Genomic DNA, 23,830 nt, shown 5'->3' with positions numbered 1-23,830 from the left:
AATGCAGTTCCAACCTCCACATATGGGGGCAGTAGCTGCAAAAATGAGTTCACTCTGTCCAAAATAACTACGGCGAAGAAGTCCTTCAATTCCAACAAGTAAGTTGAGTTGATATAAAAAGGAAAAGAAACGATTTTTAAAATTAACTTTAGACCACAATTTAACCACCATAAGCACAAATCAGTCATAAAATACAGCAGCTGATGGTTAAAGTAAACTAATCAGACTAAAATAAATGGGCATCCCTGCCTCCTCAGAAGAGGCTCTAATTTAATCACCTTTTTGCTAAGAAACAGTTTTTAGCCAGCAGCTGTTCACACTTAGTGTTTAAATTTAACCTTAACACTTTACACATTTATTCACCATTCGTTTGGTTTATCTCAGATCTTTTTCTGTACCTTCAAACTGAAAACTCTTCAGGTTAAAAGTCATAATGGAGAAACCACATCACGTGAAATATCTGAAAATGGTTTTAGAAATCTGCTGTTCAGCGGAATGAAAGCTGTGTATTCCTACCTGGTCCCGTCAGTATAAACTCTCACGTTTCGGGCGGTGTGAGCTGAAGACCCCACAGGCCGGCCTTTGCTTCAGCCGTCCCTGATGCAGGATGTCTATATCTGCATTGTGGAGATGCTGGGACACATCTGTCCATCGATCTTTTCACAGCCGCTCTAATCCTGACATCTGCCCGTTTTTTTGATGCTTCCTGCTGCAGCGTCTCTGAGGATGTGATGTCGGCTTTGCCATCTACTTTAATATATTCCACCCACTGGGAACATGAAAATGCATCTGACAGGCAGGAAACGATTAGAGCTTCATCTCTTTATTTGAGTTGTTTTCACACAAAATTACCAAAACATTAAAATATATAGTAAAAAACAAATTTGCAGAATCTGTAGGAACAAAGTGTTTGAAACATTTATTTTCAGAAAAGCCAGTGTGACTCGATTTCTGCCAACGGCTATCAAATCCTAAAGTCAATCAGCCACAATCTCTAATCCTGTAGAATCTGATTATTAGTCCAGGACCAGAAGAGGGGGGGCATCATAAAAGTAACGCTGACGTGCTCAAATGTTTGGTCGTGTTGAAGCCGTCACGGTTTCACTCCGACAGACCTTTGGTGATCTACAGACATTCTGACGCCGTAACACGCCGGTTTGGTTAGCAGCCGACGCTGATTGTCTCCCGTCTCAAACAGACGACACATTTCACCCCGTGGGTCAATAAACATTCAGAAGTGTAGCAAAATACTGTATATACTGATAGAAAGATTCATGTGGGACTGAAGTCAACCGACTGATCCAAACTCACTCAAATGATCATCCTTCAAAGACGCGTTGCTGATTCTCAACACGTTTCAGTGACAACAAAGTGCAAACACAACTCCAAAGGCAGTGCACACAAGAAGCAGCATGTAGTAAAGATGTGACTGTGTTCTGTGACAGAGCGGCTCCATCATGAGCCCTCAAACACCGACCCGTGTGCTTACTCCACCAGAAGACGCGTCACACCGTTTCCTGTCAGACTAAAGGCAACGACACATAGACTCTGTTAGGAAAATACTGGGATTTCTCTTTGATGCTGTAATAAAGGCCTCATTTCAAACTCAAATTTGCTTAGCGGTTGCCGTCAACGCCTCACTGATGGTCGCAGTCAAATTTACAAGGACACTGACGGCGAGAACGATGGCTCAAAAACGAACGGCGCTGAGCTACCATCAGTTAAGTGCTGAAGGAACAAACGACCACTGAACGCATGCAGCTTCCACAAACGCTTCAGGCGGAGGAGTCCGCCGGCATCCTCTGCTCCTGAACGGGAGCTCCTCAGAAAATCTCCTTGGCCGTCACATAATGTTCCTTGGACTCTCCTCTGTCACCGTCCGCCGGCGTCTCACTGGTGGGCTTGGCTGGCCGCTCCTCCAGCTGTTCCAGCTCCTCCAGTATGGTCTGAACCCGCCGGACTCCATCGCGCCGGGCCTGCCGCACATCTGCGCGTCCCTCCGGGTCGACAGAGTCCAGAGCCAGCAGCTCTTTGGTCAGCAGCTCCTCCAGCAGCAGGTATTTCTTATCATTTTTCTTCCCGCTGAAAGCCTTGGCCTCCTGCTCCAGCGAAGCCACCCGTCCCACGATCTGCTGAACCTTCGCCAAGCCCGGGTGAACGGCGCCCTGCTCCCCCTCTGCTCTGGTTGGGGGGGCTTCAGGGCCGGCTGGGTCCTGAACCTCTGCTTTTGGAGGGATTTGAACCGTGATGTCTGCAACGTGATGCTGCGGCTCCTGGGACTGAGGCTGCTCCAGATGTGGAGCGTCCACCTCTGTGAGCTGCGGTTGAGGAACCGGCAGGTTCTCTGCTTTCTGCAGCTCCTGCTCCACTTTCTGGGCCGGGTCTCTAGTGAGGAGGTTCTGCTGAGATCCAAATAACAAAGTTACAGTTTTATGTCAGAATCTGGGACACGCTGGCAAAAGGAAAAGACCGGAAAGCCCACCTGCGGTCTGTCCGCCTGCAGCTGCGATACCGTCGGGGACTGGCTCCTAAGCGAAGGTGGGAGGCGGGCAGACGCTGCGTCCCGGTGCTGCGGGAACAGCGACGTCGGGGAAGCACTTTCCCGAGAAGACGGCGCCGCAGAGTAGGCGGGCCGTTCGTCTGTCTGGAGGCGCTGGTAGGGGGCGCGCTGAGAGTAGACGGCGGGGTTTACCTGAGGCGGACCCCCTCCGCCCTCATGGATGACTGGAATAGGAATGTAACCGGCCTGGAGGCCGGTGCTGCCGGGTCGACACGGTTGGTGGTGTGTGGCGGTGTGCACCTGAGCAGCAACACAGTCAGAACGCAGTGAACACGTTTGGTCGCACAAATGTTACCCGCTTCAGCTCATGCTGGTCCCTCACTAGATCGCCGGCCACCTTTTTATAGCCAATTTCCATTTTACTTCACAGCTCGCTATGTTCTGCATCCTGATTGGCTGTTGACCTTGTCAATCAATCTCCTCCGTGTATGAAATGCGTTATTTTGAAAACTCCCACTGTAATCAAGGGTGGCTGTCAGTGAAGAACCCAAATGTTACCCGTACCTCTGTGGTTGGCGGCGTGGGCGTGCTGGCCCTCCCGGGCTCAGAGGAGCAGCTGTCTGAGGCCACGTGTAACGGCGATCTGGGCCTGCCGTGAAGTCCGGAGGCGTGCGAAGGAGCCTGACCTTCGTACCGGACACTCTGCGCTGTGCTTGGCTGGATGTACGTACAGCAGGGATGCGGCGGCTGCTGCCGCAGCTCTGCGCCCTCATGGAAGACGGGGATGGGGATGTAGCCGGGCCGCAGAATCGGGTGCTTCATCTCTCGGGTAAAGGTCTTCTGGGTCTCCTTAGGATGTTGTTCTGGAGGTATGTTGGGTCCGTTTGCTTCTCTACTCTGAAATATAGGCAGGGGAAAGAATTTAGAACCAAAAAACCTTTAAATTCATTAAAAAAACACACACAAATCTCAGGTAAAAACTTTAAGACTTCCACCACTGATTCATCAGTGATATTTTGTATAATTGTGTATTTGTGCTTCTATAGTGCTTTTCTAAAGCCTAAAGTGCTTTACACACTCTGATGGGGGCAGAGCAAGGCCAGAATCAAACCCGAGACCTCCTAATCCAGAGTCAACCGCTCTACCTCTGCACCACAGCTGCTCACAAAGCCCCCGTCTCATGCTGCCTCCATGTTTTCCAGGTGTGTTTTCCAAATATAACGGTGCTTTGGGCCGTTGACGTCAGGTGAGCGTCTGTGCAGACGTCTGTGTTCGCGACCGTCCGGCCGCAGGTGGAAATCCTCCACAGATCCACGTTCTGCCTTCTCCAGATCCACGTTCCGCTTTCTCCAGATCCACGTTCCGCTTTCTCCAGATCCACGTTCCGCCTTCTCCAGATCCACGTTCCGCTTTCTCCAGATCCACGTTCCGCCTTCTCCGTCCCGGGTCACATTTCCTCACCCAGCAGCCAAAAGTGACGCTGCCCTGCCAGAACAACCTCTGCATTCCAGCCCGGCAGCTGCTAGTTTGCCTCCTGAAGATGTGTCCCTGTGCCCAGCGCCCCCCCCCTCTGACCCCCAACACGCCAACATCACACAGGACAGCACTTTTAATCTGAAGGAGACCAACTGTTTGTCTTTTTGAATGTTCTTTATGGAACAGGTCACCGCTGTGAACTATTTTCCTCCATGAAAACCGATCAGACAGGAAGAGAATTTAAAAATAAAAGCACGAGATGTCAGGAAGAAGTGAAGGAGCAGAGAGCAACAGGTCTGATGCCCCCCCCCCCTCCCCAACCAAAGGAGACCAAAACCTGGAGGAAAACGGTCAACAATCGGTACCCCGTCGGTGTCTCCTCCGGAACGACCCTTTGCCCTCTGCCCGGGACCGCCCGCCCAGCAGCCCCCGCCACACACAGCAGCCCAGCCGCGGTCCCTGCTGGGAAAATGACCTTAATGTGAAAACGGCCCCCCCGTCCCGGCCGCCACATACTGCAGGGTGACTCATCGCGTAATAATAGTTATGATGACACGAGGACATGGCGGGACCGATCAGCCGTTACCACCGACAATACAATGTTCCGCAGAAACAACCAACGCAGATTCCCCGCGAGCGCTTCCCGCCGGGGAAGCAACTTTGCCCGCGCGCTCCTTCACCTTTGTCGCGACGTGTCTCGGGTCATTCCAGGTTGTGGTTCGGTTGTTGTGATCCACGAAAAACGGCCATCCGGTCTGGGGGTCGATTTTGACCTCCCAGCCGAGGGGCAGGGGGTCGCTGTCGTTGTTAGCCATGGTCGGCGCGGGGGCGCGTGTCTGCACGGCGCTCATGCTGCTCGCGCTCCGGTACTAAGACATTTTATACGGGCGGCGGGCGCTTTAAAGACTCCGTGGAGTGACGTGGGGAAGTGGGCTGGAAGCTTCTGGAAATAGCAGGGTTAACTGTGGGGGCGGCAAGGGGGGCGGGGGGGGGGGGGGGGCGGAGCTGCAGATCCAAGCCGGAGACCCCCACGAGGGTTTACCGAGAGCAGCTCCACCTGAAACGTGACGACGGACCGGAGAGCAGCGGAGACGACTCCATCAGAGCCCAGACGGGGGGGGGGGGCTAAACATGTTCAAAAACACATGCGTGCCTCCGGCGAGGAACACATGTTCAATGAGATTTGGTCACTAAATAAACTAGTCCAATTCTATTTTATCATTAAAAATGAGTAAAAATCTACAAACAAAATGAAAAATCAAAAGGTTCAAACACAACCCCCCCACAAAGAGACAGCTGCTTATAACATTACTCTGTTTTCCAGTCCAGACAAACATTTGCTTTCATCAATATTTCATATTAAAGCCGCTTTTTGGAATCTAAATTCTAGTGGATACTATCTAATGATTATGTTAAACATATATGAAGGATCTAAACTTTAAAACAACTTTAAAAGATTTAAAAACATACAAAGTAGTCATTCTAAATATGTGCAGCAAACAGCTGTTTGATTATCAAACTGATATTTGAAACCATTGTTATTTATAAATAGTTTAAATTATGTCAAATGCTGCAAAACAGGAGAGTAAATTATTCATGTTGAAAAAATTAATAAATAATTAGGAGTGTGACCATTAATTTTACCTCAATCCAGATGGAATTTTCTAATATTGATTTAATTGATTTTGACACGAGTTTATAATGGTATAGGTCCACTCGATTGTACAAATAGAAATTAATTAATATTAATTAACTATTAATTAACTAGATTAATAGTTAAACTCTTAATAATAATAATAATAATGTCCTTTATAAAGATAAGGCTAAGCTTTCTGTGACTCTATAAGGTCATGTCAGAGACTGTTTATGACTCACCATATATACTGGGATAAACTGTTTATGGGTTAGAGTTATTGTAAAATAATCCATTCTCCCTTTACTATACTGTTGTTATAAGGATAATCACATTAGTGTCGTGTGAATTAATTTTTTTTCTTTACATTTAAATTTTACACTAAATACATATTTTATTTATCTTCATCACTCCAAGGCTGCTGCAATTACATTGTATCACCATATACAATGACAATAAAATTATTCTGATTAGTCAAAAATCTGTAAAAAGAACTCTACAGGCTACACAAAGCCTAACTTTATAAAGCACACAGCATCAAGTCCGGACATTACAGCAGAGTTTAAACAGAAGAATAAAAATAACTCGATAGCTGAACATTAAAACATGAAAGGTGTTTAAAAACAAGTTCACACGCGCTGACACCTGACCCGAGCTTCCAGAAATCCCCTCTGTTCCAGTTATAGCTGACACAAACGGGCATCGTCTCAGGAGGGTCCTTAAAACAAGCGAACCCTTACTTCCGCTTAAAATCTAAGGAAATGACGTAACGTCAGGGGAAAAAAAGACTTTTCTCTATTGCCGTTTAATAGCGTCACCCTGAAATAGATGATTGATACAGAAAATCTAACCTTCGTTTTTCAAACGTTGCATTTTCTTATAAAGGTTATAAAGGTTTAAATTTAGGCTACTTCACCTTTTCCGTAGGACAGGCTGTTACGCATGCGCAAGAGAAACACTCATGGTCTGACGTACGCTCTGTTCCCGTCAGTTAGCATCTGAGGAGCTGGGTAACTAGCTGCTTTGTATTTGACACTAGTGTCGCTAAATGACAGCTAGGTATTAAGCAGCTAACGTTTTAGGACCACGTGACTTTCAGCATCGATCATGGACGACGAAAGCCACCCCAGAACTCTGTAAGCCCCCCTCCCCCGGTTGTGTCATAGTGTTTGCTAACATCTGGAAATATCGGCTAGCTTAGCTTGTCAATGTTAACCCGGTGTGTTCTAGCTTTCCTATATGTGGCGGTAATGTAACCGCAAAGCTTGGAACGAAATAAGACTAGACTTAGTTTACGAGGATATATATATATATATTTATATTTTCTACTAGTTCATGGAAAGTATGTGTAACGGGATCTACATAACCTTACTCTAAACAAATGCAGAATAACATAGAAAGATGTTACTTTTAACTGGATGGTAATGATGTAAATCCCGTCTCTGTGCTTTAGGTACGTCGGAAACCTTTCCAGAGATGTTACCGAGATTTTGATCCTGCAGCTCTTCACCCAGATCGGACCCTGCAAAAGCTGCAAAATGATCACAGAGGTACCGTTCACCAACTCATGTAAACACACAACCATCTCATGGTTAGCAGGTAATGGAGCATTACTGGTTGATGTTCAGATTTCTTTTGGTATTAGTATCTGACATAGGGCTGGATCGATTCGTTTTAATGATTCCATTCATATAATTTGTGGTTGATGATCCGATCCTCTGTCCTAAAGTGGATCCAGATCCTCTTGATCCAAACTTCCAGCAGTGAGACTCAGACAGAAATTCCTGCTACTGAACTGTTTTCCAGATTCTTGGATTTCTTCCAGATCATCAAGTTAAATGAAATCTGTGTCCAAACCAACAAGTAAACTAGAATGAATGTCAAATCCATTCACATGTTAGTTTCCTAAAGTTCACCACTGTTGTTTTTCCACATCCAAAGAATCCAAAGGGAACATTCTTAGAACATTCTAGACACTGGATGGTCACATGACTTTATTCAAAGTCTGTCCACACATTGGACTGGAATGATGGACTGATGTCACATGTGTGTCGTCTGCTGTGATTGGTCGGTTTTACCTTAGAGACACATAAATCTATTGTACCTCAATCCAGATGGTATCTTCCAATTTCAATGTAATCAATTTATTTCATTTTGAAATGATTTTATAATAGTTTAGGTCGATATGATTTATAAATCGCCTGACAGATGGATCTGGTTGGAATAACCAATGAATAGTTTCTTCTCCACTATCTGATTTAATTTGTTTTTCTACATATGAAAAAATGTAAATAATGTATAAAAAGAAGAGGAATAGATGTCAAAGGTGGAAAAAGCAGATTTTTGCAGCACGAAAATCAATCCTGAGGATTTTCTCTTGGAGTCTAAACAGAAACTGTCTTTTCTTTAGACCCTGTAGCTCTGTGGAGCAGATTTCACACATTCAGATTTGTTTGATTGGGAAAAATATGAGATGAGATGCAGAGAAAAGGCAACAAATAAAAAGTAGGTTCTATTTCCAGACAAACGTTAAGATAAAGGTGAAGCATGTAACCTTTTGGTGATCACAAATGTGACGTCTCAGGTCTGGTGAGAGCGGTTTTCATGGAAACGGATTTGCGTATGAAGGTGATAAAGCGTGGAAGCATCTTTGTAAATCGTTGGGGTTCATCTTTCTTCTTGCAGCACACTAGCAACGATCCCTACTGCTTTGTGGAGTTTTTTGAACACAGAGATGCTGCAGCGGCTCTGGCGGCCATGAACGGGAGGAAGATTCTGGGAAAGGTACGCTTAAATATGTTTACAGCGTCTGTTGCTTCTAGAAAAAATAATAGGAATGTCTTTCTAGTTTCCTGTGATGGGAATCATTGTGAACTCTTCCTTTCTGCAGGAAGTCAAAGTAAACTGGGCCACCACCCCAAGTAGCCAGAAAAAAGACACTTCCAGTGAGTTTGCACCCAAACCCACAGATCATTTTCCTGACGTCAAGCTGTGTGAACCAACAGGAAGGAGTGTTTCTGACCCGTTTGCTTTGGTTCTAGATCACTTCCATGTGTTTGTGGGTGATCTGAACCCTGACATTTCCACAGAAGATGTTAGGGCTGCTTTCACACCGTTTGGGAAAATCTCGTAAGTTTTTCTTTTAGTTCTTTTTCTGCGTAATGATCCTAAATGGACTTGTATTGTTCTGCGTGTTGAGGCTGTCCTGCTGGCCTTTACTCCGACGTCTATGAACACGTGTGCATGATAGAATCAGGTCACGGTTAAGTTCACATACATGTTCCATCCATGCACTGTCTGTCTGCTGTCGGCATAAACACGACAGCCCCGTGGAGCTCCTCTTTCAGCATAAGAACCAAAGGGAAATGAGTTCATTCCAGTTGGACCTTCATGGGATGAAGACATGTTCGGCTGGACGTTTCCTACCGTCTGGTCAAACGGATCCGTCCTGGATCTGCTTTGGTTCAGAGCGGTCATGTGACACAAACATTTCAGGCTTTTTCATAACAGAGTTATGCGTTTGTGTGGTGGAACTGGAACACTAAACATCTCCAAAACGTTTGTTAGTCGAGGCTACGTTTCCACCTTCTTGATGTTTTTAGGATTTTTAAAGCTCTGACGGAAAACATCTTCCTGCATTGCATGTAAACCGGGTTGAAGGTCGATGTCAGAATATGAGCTGCATATTTGAGCTTTTGTCATGAAGAAGAGGCTCCTCTGAAGAAGAACACGCCTGGCTGGTTGTTTGTTCTTGTTTTGTAGACCCTTTGACATGTAGGGTGTGGTAAGTAAACCATACTACAGCGCTCAGCTCTTCTTTTTGAACCTGATCCGCCTTTAGACGTCCGTCTCCGTGTAATAGCACTTTGGTTCTAGGATTGTACAGAAGCATGAAGGCTAACAGCAGCAAACTGCAGACTCAGATGTAGATTTCTTTCTCTACTTATTCTATTTTTTCATATAACTTTATATAAACTAGATGATCACTTTCCAGTCATCCGTGTTTTCCTTTGAATCTGTGTTTTGAATTGTCTCATTTTGATTTGTTTCTAGTGCAATGATCCTCTTCCAAAATTTCTGAAAATGTCAATTTCTCAAAACTTGCAGCTCCCCAAACTCCGTACAAGCATTGACCAGGAAAAATAAAGAAATCTGTTAACAGGCCACGTATGCCATTTAATTCCTTTTTTCTCTTCTAATATTCTCTATATATTTCTATCTGTAGGAAGAGCACCAACTGCAGATTTTAAGAATGCATGGTAATCCATATTCATTCCTTTGTGAATATTAATCAATAGCTTACTGTTGTGAGAATTGAGCCAAAGATGGTGCTCTGCTGGTACACATGCAGTAGTATCAGAGTATTCAGTACCCTAGGCTGCATGTATTTCTTTGTATTTGTTTTTTGGTTTTCTTCAGTGTTTCTTTGAAGTTATTTATCAGTTCAGTGCTCTCAGTAAACTAGGCCATGCTAGCATAAATACATGACTGTAGGACAGCATAGAGGAGTCACAGTTCAGTGTTTTTCGTGGTTCCTGTTAGTTTGAAGGTTTGATTTGTGGCTTTATCGAGTCGTTTTCCTCTTTGCTTTTAGAGACGCCCGTGTTGTGAAGGACTTAACAACCGGAAAGTCAAAGGGGTATGGATTTGTGTCCTTCTACAACAAACTGGTAAGTCCCCGAGCAACAGCTCGCCCTGAAGGTCACAGCTCTTTTCCTTATTCTCCTTAGAGGGCTTTTCTAGTCTATGGAATAGAAATAATGTGGTCAGTAATAACAAGAGTACAGTGGGAGCAGACAGGCCCAAGGTGTCACCCATATGGCTCAACCCCCGTTTGGGTCAACCCCCCCGTATGGGTCAACCCCCCGTTTGGGTCTATCCCCCGTATGGGTCTACCCCCCGTATGGGTCTACCCCCGTTTGGGTCTACCCCCCTTTGGGTCAATCCCCCGTTTGGGTCTATCCCCCGTATGAGTCTACCCCCCGTATGGGTCTACCCCCCTGTTTGGGTCTATCCCCCGTATGGGTCTACCCCCCGTTTGGGTCTATCCCCCGTTTGGGTCTACCCCCCGTAATGGTCTACCCCCCGTAAGGGTCTACCCCCCGTATGGGTCTACCCCCCGTATGGGTCTACCCCCCGTTTGGGTCTATCCCCCGTATGAGTCTACCCCCCGTATGGGTCTACCCCCCTGTTTGGGTCTATCCCCCGTATGGGTCTACCCCCCGTAATGGTCTACCCCCCGTATGGGTCTACCCCCCGTATGGGTCTACCCCCTGTATGGGTCTACCCCCCGTATGGGTCTACCCCCGTTTGGGTCAATCCCCCGTTTGAGTCAATCCCCCGTTTGGGTCTATCCCCCGTATGGGTCTATCCCCCGTATGGGTCTACCCCCCGTATGGGTCAATCCCCCGTTTGGGTCAATCCCCCGTTTGAGTCAATCCCCCGTTTGGGTCTATCTCCCGTATGGGTCAACCCCCCGTTTGAGTCAATCCCCCGTTTGGGTCTATCTCCCGTATGGCTCAACCCCCGTTTGGGTCAACCCCCCCCCGTATGGGTCTACCCCCGTTTGGGTCTACCCCCGTTTGGGTCTATCCCCCGTATGGGTCTACCCCCCGTATGGGTCTACCCCCCGTTTGGGTCTATCCCCCGTATGGGTCTATCCCCCGTATGGGTCTACCCCCCGTATGGGTCTACCCCCCGTATGGGTATTCCCCTCGTTTGGGTCAATCCCCCGTTTGAGTCAATCCCCCGTTTGGGTCTATCTCCCGTATGGGTCAACCCCCCTTATGGGTTTATCCCCCGTATGGGTTTATCCCCCGTATGGGTTTATCCCCCGTATGGGTCTACCCCCCGTATGGGTCTACCCCCCGTATGGGTCTACCCCCGTATGGGTCTACCCCCGTTTGGGTCAACCCCCCGTTTGAGTCAATCCCCCGTTTGGGTCTATCTCCCGCATGGGTCAGTCCCCCGTTTGGGTCAATCCCCCCGTATGGGTCAAACCCCCGTAGTGGTCTACCCCCCGTAGTGGTCTACCCTCTTATGGGTGCATGCAGGGCTCCAGACTGTGACCAATTGGTCGCATTTTGCGACCAAAATTTGAGAGTGTGCGACTGAATTTTACATCCAGTCGCACATGTGCTACCCGTAAATTTGCCTCCCCCACCCTCCGTATTTTTTATACATTAAACTTGGAAGGGGCACGTCAATGATCAATGAAATAATCAATGAGACGCGAGCGCACACACGCGCAGACAGACGCACACACTCGCGTGTCATTGAGTGATGCCTGAGGCGACCAATGCGTGTGAGAAGAATAGGGAAAGTCACTGCAAGTGGCTAAAATGTGTGGAGGGGGCGGGGCCTAGAGACAATCGAGTGCGCGTAAAAATCTGTGGGAAGGAAACGGAGACAAATATCATCACAACCTCATATGTGCGTCTGAGCTATGAATAAGCGAACTATTGATTCGTTCTTCTGACCTGCGGCTAGTGTACCAGTGCCAGAGTGTACAGCAGGGGTCTCAAACTCGCGAAGCAAACCACGGTTCTCGTGCGCGGCTGTTACGGCAGCACACCGCTCCCGCGGGAGTCGGGGCAGCTGAGGAGCATAAGGTCCCACACCTACATGCGTGACAGCTAACGGGGCTCTGACATTAACACGTGTGAGCGAAAACATGATTTAGTCTTAGACACATTTAAAACACGTGTGGAAAATGCAACGATAGACGTGCTCAAGATGAACCAGCGCCCTGGGGGTGGGGGTGGGGCATGAAGGCGAAGCTACAGCAAGACTGAAGGACAAAAGGAAGTTGGAGTTGTCCTTAACATTCAATTTAGTTTTAATATGCCTCTCCTCCTCAGTATGATCTGTGATATTACATCTTTTATAATTATTTTAATGTTTTGTAATGGATGTAGCCTTTTTTTAATCAGTTGGTATTTTAAATTATTTTAATTAATCAGTGAACTAAAAAAAATCCATCAGGACACATGTCCCATAATGCAATGTTTTGTAGTCTGTACGGCAGCTTTCAGTCAGTTCAGTACTCAATTTCCAGCTGCGTTCGCTCAGGTTGGGGTCTTGCTCCGCCCCTTTCTGGTGATATTTTTGTTTTGATTGACAGGTGATGTTGGAGCAAAAACAAAAATATATGTCACACACCAGGTGATCTGTGCAGCGTTGCATCCATCGGGGTGATCTCAAATTATTGTGCATCTTGGCTGCACCTATTTGGTGTCACCAACATGAATTTCCATCCCCTAATATTTACATACATTTAAGTATTGTTTGAAACTGTGAAATGACCGAAAGGTTACTACGGTAATCACTTTGTTACTAAACACTTTTTTTTATTCTAAATGTATGGTATTTTGTTTACTATTTGTACTGTCATGACAGCGATGCTGCTGTCAGTTTACCTTCTTGTTGCATCTTCAAAAGTGCAGAATAAAATGTGACACTGAATTTGAAACAGCACATTGTAATTTCTGCATATATTATTAAAGTTTTTATTAGTAATACAGTGGAAATTAGTAGATCTGGTTAGCATGTTGATTTACGGTATGCGCCCCTAAATTTTCTGGTTGTGCCCCTAAAATTTTCAGTTAGGGGCCACTGTGCTCCTAGTGAAAAAAGTTAGTCTGGAGCCCTGGGTGCATGGGAAAAAGGGGTTTAAGGCTGCAGTTTTGTACGGAAAGTGAAACTACAGATGGGAAAGTTTTTGCTTTAAACTTGCAGGATGCAGAAAACGCCATCGTTCACATGGCGGGCCAGTGGCTCGGAGGACGCCAGATCAGAACCAACTGGGCCACCCGTAAACCCCCAGCCCCTAAAAGTCTTCAGGACAGTGAGTGTAAACACATGTACCAACAAACGACAGGCGTGTGTCTGCTCCGTGTTCATCAAACCGCTGTTGTCTCAGGTGTTTCGAAGCAGCTGAGGTTTGAAGAGGTGGTGACCCAGTCCAGCCCACAGAACTGCACCGTCTACTGTGGGGGGATCCAGTCCGAACTATCAGGCAGGTGTCACGCTCACAGGACGCTGTCGTTCTGTCATCGTATAGCAATCTTAGATGCTGCTGTATGTCATCATGTGAAGACAGCTGATTGGATGTTTTTCCTCCTCTCAGAGCATCTGATGCGACAGACGTTCTCACCGTTTGGTCAGATCATGGAAATCAGGGTTTTCCCAGAAAAAGGCTATTCTTTCATCAGGTACAGTCAGAGTGTAGTTCAGCGGTCGGCCTGTAGATGTCAGCACTGCTGTGCCCTGCTCTGAACCTTCTGACAGAATCCTGTCTCCTTTTGAAGGTTTTCCTCTCACGACAGTGCAGCCCACGCCATCGTTTCAGTAAACGGCACGTCCATCGAGGGACACGCCGTCAAGTGCTACTGGGGGAAGGAGTCCACAGACATGGCAAAGAACCCCCAGCAGGTGGAGAAGACGTGCCATCCGCTTCCCTCCTGGTTGTTCTGAGGGCTGTAGCGTGAGCTGCAATCAGTCACCAGGAACAAACATTTACTAGACATTGAAAGCAGTTTGTTTCAGAGTCAGCAGAGGAGCAGCAGGAGCGTTTTGGTGCTGCTTTGACTCTCCTACAGCTTTGTTTTAGCAGAACCACCGAGCACATGCTTCAGTTTCTTCTGTTAATAATCAAACTAAAATCCTCCTCAGAGCAGAGTTTGGAGGGTCTTTGATATTTTGGCAGCAGATTAGTGAGGAAATGCGGTCCAGTGGAGATTTCAACGTTTGTGTTGTGTAAGGTTTAATGGCCTTTGAAGTATGCATTATCACTTTTTAACGAATGCCATGGAAGCCTGAGCGGAGGACGGTTGCTTTCACAAAGTGCGTTAAAAAGGGATAATGCACACTTCAAAGGCCATTAACCCGCTTATACCATGGTCACTTACAAAAGACATAAAAAGTAACCAGTTTTTAGTCCTTAATTCTTGTTTTCTTTCAATTTGGATCGCTTTTCGATGTGCCGCACAACTTAACAAATGGTCTGCGTCGCGCCGCTCCACCACTGCAGTCAAGAGTCGGCGATATAAAGCGATAAATCTATGCTGATCTTTCCGATGGGTTGAATAAAGCATCAGATCAGAGAGAAAGTTCACCTCTTACCGCTTGTTTTTGTACAACGATGAAGATAAAGGTTGTTTTAAAGAAGCCGGCGCAGTGATACAGAACATTTAAGCCATGTGACCGGAACTTCTATTTTCACCGTGTGGTTATCCTGTGGTATGTCACTTTTTAATGCACACCCAGCAGCCAATCAGAATCGAGTATTCACCCCGACCATGTTATAAAAGTGATTAAAGTTTAAAAACTCGATGGCTCATCATAACTTTATTTAAAAAACAGGCAGATTTTCAAAGACGTTCTTCAGGAAAACTGTCATATTTGATTGCACATTCCTGTCTTGTGTCAGTTTGAGTACAGCCAGTGGGGTCAGTGGAACCAGGTCTACGGGAACCCGCAGCAGCAGCAGCAGCAGCAGCAGCAGCAGCAGTACGGGCAGTATGTGTCCGACGGCTGGCAGGTTCCCTCCTACAACATGTACGGCCAGACCTGGAGCCAGCAGGGCTTTGGAACCGAGTGAGTTTCTCGTTTCCGTCTAAAAAAGCACAGATAAAGAGAATGATGTCATTGCTGACGTGTTTGGCGTCTGCGTGTCTGCAGGCAGTCGCAGTCTTCGGCCTGGATGGGGAGTTTTGGATCTTCTTCAGCCCAGGGAGCCGCTCCTCCTGGCGCCGGGCTGCCCAACATGGGGAACTTCAGCATGGCCGGGTATCAGTCGCAGTAAGACGCTGCGCAGCCGAGCGGCAGCAGCTCTCCGCCAGCTGCCGTGGTGAAAAGAGGGCGGGGCCATGTACACAACGCTTACGGAGCCAAAAGCTGCTCCTAAACTATCAGTTCAGCTTTTGTTTGAGGGACATTCATCTACAGATTCAGAACTCCACGTTCAGTGTTGAAAATTCAGGTTCCTTCTATGGAAAAATGCTCTTGACCTTCAGAATAAAAGCCAAACGGTAAAAAACACGGGAAAACATCCACAGGCTGAAACAGGAAGTGACGGGACGGTCGCCGGGTTCACACCGACACCTTCACTTTAGGTTAGGAGCCGCGACAAAGAAAACCTTTGCTGTTCTTTTAGTTTGGAGTCTGACTTCTGCAAACACTTCCAGGGAGCCGTGCTGTCAAAACAGACGGGAATGTCAGAATTCAAACTCCCAAATCCTTCATTTCCCTGACGGTTGATGATTCAAAAACGCAGTTTCCGCTCGTCCTTCATTTAAATGGATTCTTTCAGGAAACGTCACTTTATTAACCATCAAAATGTCCTAAAGATGAAAATAAACCCACTTTTAGACTTCTCAGACACCATTTCTGTTGAAAAAATCCGTTTTCCAAAGAATCCAGCAGTATCAAAAACCTGGAATTCAATCCTAAAATCTTTATTAGCAACGACAATGGCTTCCTTTGAGGACAGATGTTTCTGAACAAGAACTTTGGCTTTGAACAGGATCCGGGTGTTTTGTGAACACAGAGCTGCAAAAGTCTCTGAGATGATGGAGCCCCCCCCAGTGGAGGGACCTCCTCCTCTGTTGTGTTTTTGTTGTCTCTCTCAGCGCCCCCCCCCCCCCCCCGCCCCCCCCCCCCTCCAGCTCTCCATTAAGTGCAGATGTCTAAAGTAAATGTCTCTGTCAGTATTAAGGTTTTAACCTAAAACCCCAGTAATGACTCATCAGCTGTAGTACGTTACAGCATGTCAGTGAACCACAAAACTACAACACAATGTTCATGAAAAGTAAGTAGCCCCGTTTATAGAACCAAATTAAATCAAATGAATTTTTGTCGATTCGTTTCCTTGGTAGACGTCGTCCTTTGAGTTGGATTTTTCAGTTTTTTGTCCGGCTAAACATCCTAATTATAATCCCTCCACCGCCGGATTTGTCTCCTTTAGAATCTTTTAGGTCAAAGCTGAGAACTGGAGAAAGGAGTGTTTCCTGTGGTTCTCCGTTTATTTAGAAAGATTTTCACATTTAGAATTTTCTGGTGTCTTTCAGACGAAGGTAAACTCCTGTCAAAGGAGGATCTCTGTCCATCTCACTTTGAAAGCTCTTTTTTTGATGAACAAATCTGATTTGTGGTTCTTTGAGGCGGGAAAACAAAGCGAGGGTTAGCTTGATGTGTGTAAATATAAAGATTGATGCTAAATCTCTGAAAGGTGATGTACATACTGTAGGTAGAATGCTAGAAAGTAGTTTGCTCTTCTTCATTTCTAGACTCTAATTTATGACGAGCCTTATTAGTTGTTGAGGTCCCATCTCTGAGGATTTAGAGGAGGTCCGCTCTCAGCTCCGATGGACGTCCCGTCTGTGTTCTTGTGCCATTTCCAGGTGTGGCTGAAGCTGGAGTTTACGACGCGTCGCCTAAACACTGAATGTAACGCCCGTTTGCTTTGATGTCCGTAATCTGAACACCCGGAAGGACGTTTTAAAAACTCATCACTTCTCCATTCAATGGAAAAAGTCCCTTGAAATAAAGAAACGTTTGTTTGTATGTTGTTGTTCTGTTTATTACACAGCTGTACACATGAAAACAGTCTATGGAACAACTTTCTAGTGGACTTTACAGAAAGTTTGGAGCATTAAATCTAACAAGCAGAGGTTTGGATGGACAGAAGCTTTTATTTTGGTGAATGCTGGCGTTCTCCAGGATCCATGAAGAACAGAACGACCGACAGAAGTTCTCCGCTTTCCTGCATGAGTCTGGATTCAAACCATCGCCACAGACAGTCTGAGCCTCCGTCAGCACCAGCAGAGCTTTGCTAAGGATCCCAGCGGATTCAGAGTTACATAAAAGGTGAGGTGAACTACACAAACACTCACAAATGTGTATGTCAAAGCATGCAGCGCTTTGTGGGAGGGAGACGGGCTTTGGACGCTCCTCGTCACTTCCGGGGGAGCAGGACTGCGGGCTTCCTGGTTCCTCTGTCCAACAGAACCAGAGCATCCGATGCAGATTCCTTACCTGCAGCAGGTCTGGATGGAAGCAAACCGTTCTGGATTGAAAAAGGACATTTAATGTGTAGAAACCTGATGGTGGCCGAACTGTGAGAAGCTGAACTGTGAGACTCACCCTCTCTCTGGCCTCGTGACCCGCTCCACTTTCTCCCCCCTTGGCTTTCTCTTGTAGCCCCATTTGAGCCAGGATCAGTTCCATCCTGGATGTGATGTCAGCCACTGAGCGTTGCACCTGCAGCACCTGTCTGGCTAGGCTTTTATTTGGAGAAAGAAGAGTTTGGATGCCGTCATGGCGGGGCTCTTCTGTGACGTGGAGACGCATCAGAACTTCTCTCCCACCTTTGAAACTGTTGTTGATCCACAAAGGTTTGGTTGGAGACACTCCTCTGCTCATGGGGGGGGAAGGATTCCGTCTCCACCGGTTCCTTCTCGTAGTTCTTTCCAAGGTGGTTCAGTTCGGTGCTAAGGGCGTCCTGGAGGAAGACACGCCTGTCGTCATTCTCGGTGCTGACATGGTGGCTTAGGTTCTGCTAAGAGACCAATCAGACCCGTTTCTCCTGCAGCTCTCGCTTCATCCTCTCCTGTTCCTCTGCATCCAGAACCTGGTTCCCGTCTCGGTCAAACTTCGAGAACGCCGCAGATATTTCCCCATCAGTGTGTCCCATTCTGCAAAAACAGCAGCTGTTCAGGTTCTGTGTGAGATAAACCAACAGAACCGGAAACAGACCTGCAGAACGCCGTCTCAACACATACGTGATGGCTCGTGTGACAGAAAGGGTTTAGTGGTCACATGATCTGTTTTAGCAGTGATGGAATTAAAACTTGAATTGATGTGTTCAGGTCACAAACGGTTGTTTTTCATCAGATTTAGATGAGCAGATCTACTGTTGGTTATTTTATTTTTTATCCATAAACTCATAATTCACCTGTTGGTGTTAAACTTTATTACATCTGATTTCTGCACAGCTGTAGTCAAAGTAAAGGGAATATTCATAATTGGACTTTTTTCCTGTAATTTGCTCTTTATGGTCTGTATTTGTGGGAGCCAAAGTCAAGTTTCTACTTTAGGAAATAATGCAGATCTATTCTATTCTGTGTCTATGTCTGTCTGATCCATCCTCACTAGATCCCTGTCCCTGGGTTGCTGGAGCCTATCCCAGCTGTGGGGTTCACACTGGACAGGTCACCAGTGATCTAAGGTCAACCTTTAAATGTGTTTTTGTACATTTGCAGCTCTGATCGTCCTCAGAGGAGAAGCAGACGGACGCTCAAACACAGAGGTGCTGGTTTTCCTTAATCATTTCTAAAGAGCATCTCAGTTGACGCTGTAGAGACTTTCAGACTTTCTCGTCTGCGTCCTGCAGATGGACGTGTCGTCCTCACGTCTCCTGGTGGACGTTTGTTGCTTTCTTACTCTATCAGCGTCTGTTTGAAGTCCTTAAACTGGATTTCTCCAGATCCCGCCTGCAGAGCTTTCTGCACATCCGTTATCTTGTCTTTCTTTAGTTTCAGCCTCGTGAATGTCTTCATGTAGCTCTGAATACACAGAAAATAGATGTTTTTGATTCACCAAAAACATGAAAATGTGAATCCTAAACTCTTGGAACGGTCCTGTACCTGTTTGATGATGTCAGTAATCTGGAGCTCGTCTTTTTGGGACGTCAGCTCCTCCTTCACCTCAGAGTAGGTGTCGTTTATGATGGCCAGGAACATGTTCTGAAGGAAACGGACACGTCTGACCCAACCTTCCACCATCAGCTGACCTCAGCGGCGGAGACACTCACCAGCAGAACAAAGAAAACAAAGAACACGTAGGTCACAAAGTAGATGGGCCCCAGAACCCGGTTGGCCTGATCGATGGCGTCAAAGTTGAAGTCTCCGAGGATGATCCTGAACTGCGTGAATCTGCGGGAAAGAGGATGATCAGGTGATGCTCACCCTCTGACGGCTCCACCAGGTCCATCTGCTCCGCTTACATGCACTTCACGAAGGTGCTGAAGGTGTCCACCTCTGTCCCAAAGAGCAGGTACCCGAGCTGAGCGTAGGCGAAGAAAACGATGAAGAACATGACGGCGAATCCCAGGATGTCTTTGGCGCATCGACCCAGCGTGGTGGAGAGCTGCGTCATGGTCTTATTGAAGCTGATGTATTTGAAAATCTGAAACAGAAGGAAGAAGAACACAAAGTTCTGATGGAGCCTCCAGGAGGAAGAACTGAGGTTCTGGTGGAGCCTCCCGTCTGTTCTTTACCTTGATCCAGGCGAAGAACAGGTTGACGGCGTTCATGTTGTTGTACTGTGTCTGCCAGAACGCCAGAAACTCAAAATCTGCATAAATGTTGGGATTTTCCAGCAGTTTGCCCAGTAAGTTGTCGACTTTGATGGTTCTGAAGACGTTGAAGGCGATGGCGACGAGGGCGAGCTGGACGGGAGAACACGGTCACCAAACAGGAGCAGCAGCTTTGAGTTCAGCAGAAGCTTCTGTTCTCACCAGGATGACCACGATATCCAGGATGTTCCAAACACTCTTCAGATAGGAGAACCTGTGAATCCGCAGCTCCAGAACCTCCTCCACCATGTAGTAGAGGATGAACACGCAGAAGACCGCCTCACAACCCAGGATGAAGTAGTCCCAGCGGGTGACGTAGCGCAGCAGCTTGACCGTTCGGATCTGGTAGGAGGGAACAGCTCCACCTGTCGCTGGGAATTCAACCATCAGACTGAAAGACAGAGTCTGGTTACCATCAGCCGAGGAGGGAGGGGGGGGGGAGCTGCAGGTACGCGGCAGGTTCCTCACCTGATGACGCAGAACATGTTGATGTTTGCGTTGTAGGCGGAGAAGTCGATGAAGACCACTCGGGTTCCACGGCCCAGCCAGCAGTTGTCCATGAGCGTGCTCAGGATCTCAGCGCTCCTTTCTCTGGTCCGGTCCAGGTCTTGGTAGTACCCCGCTCCACTGTAGGTGCTCAGCAGGCCCCAGTGAGAAGAACCTCTCATCTCCTTCTCGGTGTGGTAGGTCCAGCTGCAGAAGAAGAAGAAAACCCTCAGAGAGAAGCAAAAAAGCTGTCAGGAGGAGAACGGGGGAAGCTTACGCTGTGCCGTTGATGAGGCCGAAGTTGAGGTCATCTTCCTTCTTTTCATCATAGACATCATAGCATCCAAAGATCTCATCTTTGAAGTCTTGGTGGACCTTGCAGGAGTTGTTCTTCATCTTGATCTGCCTCATCCTGGGAACTCCCAGCAGCATGTTCTCATAGTAGATGAAGGACTGGTTTCCGTTGTTGAGCGACTGCTGGTTGTACCACTTGGTCCAGTAGAGACCATCCAGCAGTGGACCCTGGGCGAACTGTCCACATGCAGAAGGTCAGGCCACCTTTCAGATCACGCGTTCGGACACAAAGAGGAAGACTCACGCTCCAGAAGTCGGCCATGGTGCCGATGGACTGGAAGGCGACCCCGGCGTCCCCGCCCGAGTTCACAAACAGGTCCGTCATGGCTTTGGTGAAGTAGTAGGTGCTTGAGCTGGTCATGCCGTAGGTCACTGAAAGAAGGTCGCATTGTTAGCATCGCATGCGGCTTTGCTCAGCCCGAAACATCATTCAAAGGATAAGAACCTGAGCCGCACGCACGCCAGCTCCATTCAGGACGCTGGTTTTGTTTGTCGCTGCTGCAACTGATGCAGATTAGAGGCCGCCGTTTGTTTGAAGAGACAGTAAGAGGTTCTGACGCAAAAAACCAAACCAAACACCATAAATCGCAGGCGGACAAAGGAGAAGCTCTTATCGCTAAAAGGCCAAACAGCAGCTCTGCAGCTCCTTTCAGGCCTGATGCTCGTCTGGACAAAAGGCTTTTGTCAGGAGAGGACTTTCAGAACGACAGTCACAATGTTTAGTTTACAGCCTCATTCACAATTTATGGAAACTTCTGCTATTTTAAGATCATTTTCTGGGAAAACGTGGTTTTCAGGTGATCCCAAAGAAAAAGAAAACCACTTATACTTATTCAAATTCAGCTTTTTTACAGCCCTTTTTCTGTTCCACGACAAAAAGGAAATCCATAAAGAATAGTTAAAATAAAATGAGAAAACAACTAACGCTTACATCTAATGTAGATAATAAACTAAAGCAGTAAAATCTACAAAAATCACAACATTATTTTCAAGGAGATTGTCATTTAAAATTCAGCAAAAAGCAAAGATGGCTCAGCCTTTGATGTGACGTCATCAGGACAGCGTTTGTGAAACAGAACAGATGATTGTGGATCAAACTCACACAGACAAATGTCCAGCAGGAACAGCAGGTAGACCAGCAGCTCCCTCAGCGTGGTGCGGATGTACTTCTCTCTGTTGTTGGACACGTTCTCGGTCAGAGCTGTCCCCCACAGTCCTGCACAGGTGTCAGGGGGGGGGGGTCACAGACTTCCTGCTTCTGTCATGTTCTTGTCAGTTGAGGAGAAGAAGAGGAAGACCCCTACCTTTGATGAAGGAGCAGCAGCCGCTCTTCTTCTTCACCCTTTGGACAGAAGCTTCTGGAAACTTCCCTGCAGCATCCAGGCTGTAGGGGCTGTCCACTGGGCCCTGGGGGGCCGGCCGGGGGCCGTAGATGGTGCTGACGCCCGGGGGTTCGGGGGACTCGCAGTAGCCGTGGTTCACCCAGCCCCCAGTCCCCACGGCGCCCGGCTCAGACCCCACCTGTCCGCTCAGGTGGCTTCCAGCGCGATTGTTCAGGGACTTCATGCTGAAGGAGGCAGCAGCTCGTCTGAGGTTTGGTCCGGTCGGCCGCTTTTAACACCTGCTGCAGGTGAGGGGGGGGCTTTGCTGGGGGAGGAGCTGCGGTGCGGGTCCATCTCAGACAAGCCTGTTGGCCTTAAAAGGACGAATGAAGCGGGGAGGAAACCTCTCATGGGGGGTGGGGGGCTCCAACAAACATCATAACAGACCCCCCCCCCCCAGTGATTTCCAGGTGGAGGAGAACAGATGAGAAGCTTTAGATCCGTGTTTTTCAACCTTTATTGTGTCAAAGTTCACTTTTCCTGTGACCAAAATCCAGAAACCACAAATTAAGGAGAGAGACTCTAAAGTCTGTGTGGATCTATAGTCTCTCCACCATCTCACCCACCTTTTTGGTAACAATTGAGGCTAAAGATATTTGAACTTGCAGCTGTTTTTCCTAAAAGCTGCAAATATTTTCAATAATTTTCAACTAAATGAGTAGAAAATCTGCCCTGGAAGTTGTTTTTCCCTCCAGTGTTTTAAAATACAATTTCATGTAAACCTGAACCGAATAAAGACTTTCATTTATTTCTACATTTTGTTTCATGTTTGTACCAGGGCAGTTCTTCTGAGAGTTCAATATTTGGATTTATACTTAAGTTAGAGTTTATTCAACAGAGATAAAGTCTGAACATGAATTTATCCTTCAGACATTTTTCATTCTTTCCTGAAGACGACTCTGGAATCTCAGCCTTTCATTATTTTGTTCTCCATCAAAACCTTAAAGGAAAACTAAACTGTTATCTTTCAGACGTTCTGCAGACCGTTAGAACACACGTGTGCCTTTGGTGACGGTTCACGTTAACCCAAGGCATCATGGGAGATGTAGTGATTTGTGGTGCTGATGCTGGATAGACTGACGTCTCTGAACTTCATTGTTTTATTCACTTTTTACGCTCTGACACCAGATCCCGGGAAGCTACTAGGAGTGCACCCCTAGTGCACGTGGGGTGCACGTGTGGATCATCTGTGATCCAAGTTGGCGGCTTTTTTCCTCCGTCCACCGACACGGCACATGACGTCACGCCAGAGCGGGGACATTTGTTGAAAGGTAATCAAAGTTTGAAGTCAATTTGTTAATAAACTGAGATGTGTTGTAGCCAAAAGCCACGTGAGCATTTTAACGTTTTTACGGTGTCAGAAACAAGAAGCAGAAACAGGGTGGATTTGGGTGAAAATGTCGGAAGCCTCTCACATTGTAACCCATGGAAAGGTTTGTATTTCAAAAACTAAAACGTATTTAAAAAAAACAGAAAGAATTGGAATCAGCTTAAAGTCTCATGAATAATTTATAGTTTGTGTTGTGTCCAGCTGACAGGATGTTGAAGTAATAATGGTTGAAAGAAGGATTCCCCATTTATCCCTTGTTCTATCCTAGGCACTTTAACATTGGGAGGTGGGTCATCTAGACCCACTAGACAGA

The 23,830-nt window shown here is 46.9% G+C and overlaps 3 protein-coding genes across 10 annotated transcripts; 1 reads left to right on the top strand and 2 right to left on the bottom strand.

Moving 5' to 3' along the window:
* Positions 1–36: 36 nt before the first annotated feature.
* On the top strand, positions 37–17,174 carry tial1 (TIA1 cytotoxic granule-associated RNA binding protein-like 1). Of its 3 annotated transcripts, none has more exons than XM_078932112.1 (12): positions 37–98; positions 7,063–7,159; positions 8,295–8,393; positions 8,500–8,554; positions 8,651–8,738; positions 10,204–10,279; positions 13,347–13,455; positions 13,531–13,626; positions 13,738–13,822; positions 13,919–14,042; positions 15,040–15,206; positions 15,291–17,174. In XM_078932112.1, the coding sequence occupies exons 2-12, from the start codon at positions 7,148–7,150 to the stop codon at positions 15,412–15,414; spliced, it is 1,035 nt and encodes a 344-aa protein (XP_078788238.1). In that variant the 5' UTR covers positions 37–98; positions 7,063–7,147; the 3' UTR covers positions 15,415–17,174. The 3 variants fall into 3 exon arrangements, with proteins under 3 accessions (XP_078788238.1, XP_004077556.1, XP_020565462.1); XM_004077508.5 differs by lacking the exon at positions 37–98 and adding an exon at positions 6,361–6,745; XM_020709803.3 differs by lacking the exon at positions 37–98 and adding an exon at positions 6,384–6,619.
* Positions 808–6,365, bottom strand: bag3 (BCL2 associated athanogene 3). 4 transcript variants are annotated; one of them, XM_078932111.1, is made up of 4 exons: positions 6,260–6,365; positions 3,065–3,397; positions 2,483–2,800; positions 808–2,399 (listed from the first exon to the last, which is right to left on the bottom strand). In XM_078932111.1, the coding sequence occupies exons 2-4, from the start codon at positions 3,320–3,322 to the stop codon at positions 1,824–1,826; spliced, it is 1,152 nt and encodes a 383-aa protein (XP_078788237.1). In that variant the 5' UTR covers positions 3,323–3,397; positions 6,260–6,365; the 3' UTR covers positions 808–1,823. The 4 variants fall into 4 exon arrangements, with proteins under 4 accessions (XP_078788237.1, XP_020565460.1, XP_011483073.1 ...); XM_020709801.3 differs by having other exon boundaries at positions 808–2,402; positions 6,260–6,351; XM_011484771.4 differs by lacking the exon at positions 6,260–6,365 and adding an exon at positions 4,657–4,981 and having other exon boundaries at positions 808–2,402.
* Positions 17,165–22,418, bottom strand: pkd2l1 (polycystic kidney disease 2-like 1). Of its 3 annotated transcripts, none has more exons than XM_020709217.3 (15): positions 22,110–22,418; positions 21,908–22,021; positions 21,050–21,177; positions 20,729–20,982; positions 20,434–20,658; positions 20,128–20,356; positions 19,888–20,058; positions 19,615–19,796; positions 19,423–19,543; positions 19,256–19,354; positions 19,053–19,174; positions 18,187–18,304; positions 17,978–18,111; positions 17,754–17,892; positions 17,165–17,656 (listed from the first exon to the last, which is right to left on the bottom strand). In XM_020709217.3, the coding sequence occupies exons 1-15, from the start codon at positions 22,369–22,371 to the stop codon at positions 17,642–17,644; spliced, it is 2,313 nt and encodes a 770-aa protein (XP_020564876.1). In that variant the 5' UTR covers positions 22,372–22,418; the 3' UTR covers positions 17,165–17,641.
* Positions 22,419–23,830: the final 1,412 nt, after the last annotated feature.

Source organism: Oryzias latipes, chromosome 15 (genome assembly GCF_053564925.1).
Source record: "Oryzias latipes strain Hd-rR chromosome 15, Olatipes_Hd-rR_3.1".
Classification (NCBI taxonomy): Eukaryota; Metazoa; Chordata; class Actinopteri; order Beloniformes; family Adrianichthyidae; genus Oryzias; species Oryzias latipes.
The sequence above is the reverse complement of the archived record's forward strand: the minus strand, read 5'-3'. Positions and strand labels throughout refer to the sequence as shown.

Coding starts and splice junctions, on each gene's coding strand:
- bag3 (XM_011484771.4), bottom strand. CDS start 4,827: ATGAGCGCCGTGCAGACACGCGCCCCCGCGCCGACCATGGCTAACAAC. Junction 3,398..4,656: donor CGAGACACGTCGCGACAAAG/GTGAAGGAGCGC, acceptor CCTATATTTCAG/AGTAGAGAAGCAAACGGACC. Junction 2,801..3,064: donor CCACGCCGCCAACCACAGAG/GTACGGGTAACA, acceptor GTTGCTGCTCAG/GTGCACACCGCCACACACCA.
- tial1 (XM_004077508.5), top strand. CDS start 6,717: ATGGACGACGAAAGCCACCCCAGAACTCT. Junction 13,627..13,737: donor GATCCAGTCCGAACTATCAG/GCAGGTGTCACG, acceptor TCCTCCTCTCAG/AGCATCTGATGCGACAGACG. Junction 13,823..13,918: donor AAAGGCTATTCTTTCATCAG/GTACAGTCAGAG, acceptor CTCCTTTTGAAG/GTTTTCCTCTCACGACAGTG.
- pkd2l1 (XM_020709217.3), bottom strand. CDS start 22,371: ATGAAGTCCCTGAACAATCGCGCTGGAAGCCACCTGAGCGGACAGGTG. Junction 20,983..21,049: donor CCATGGCCGACTTCTGGAGC/GTGAGTCTTCCT, acceptor GCATGTGGACAG/TTCGCCCAGGGTCCACTGCT. Junction 19,355..19,422: donor TTGTTTTCTTTGTTCTGCTG/GTGAGTGTCTCC, acceptor CGTTTCCTTCAG/AACATGTTCCTGGCCATCAT.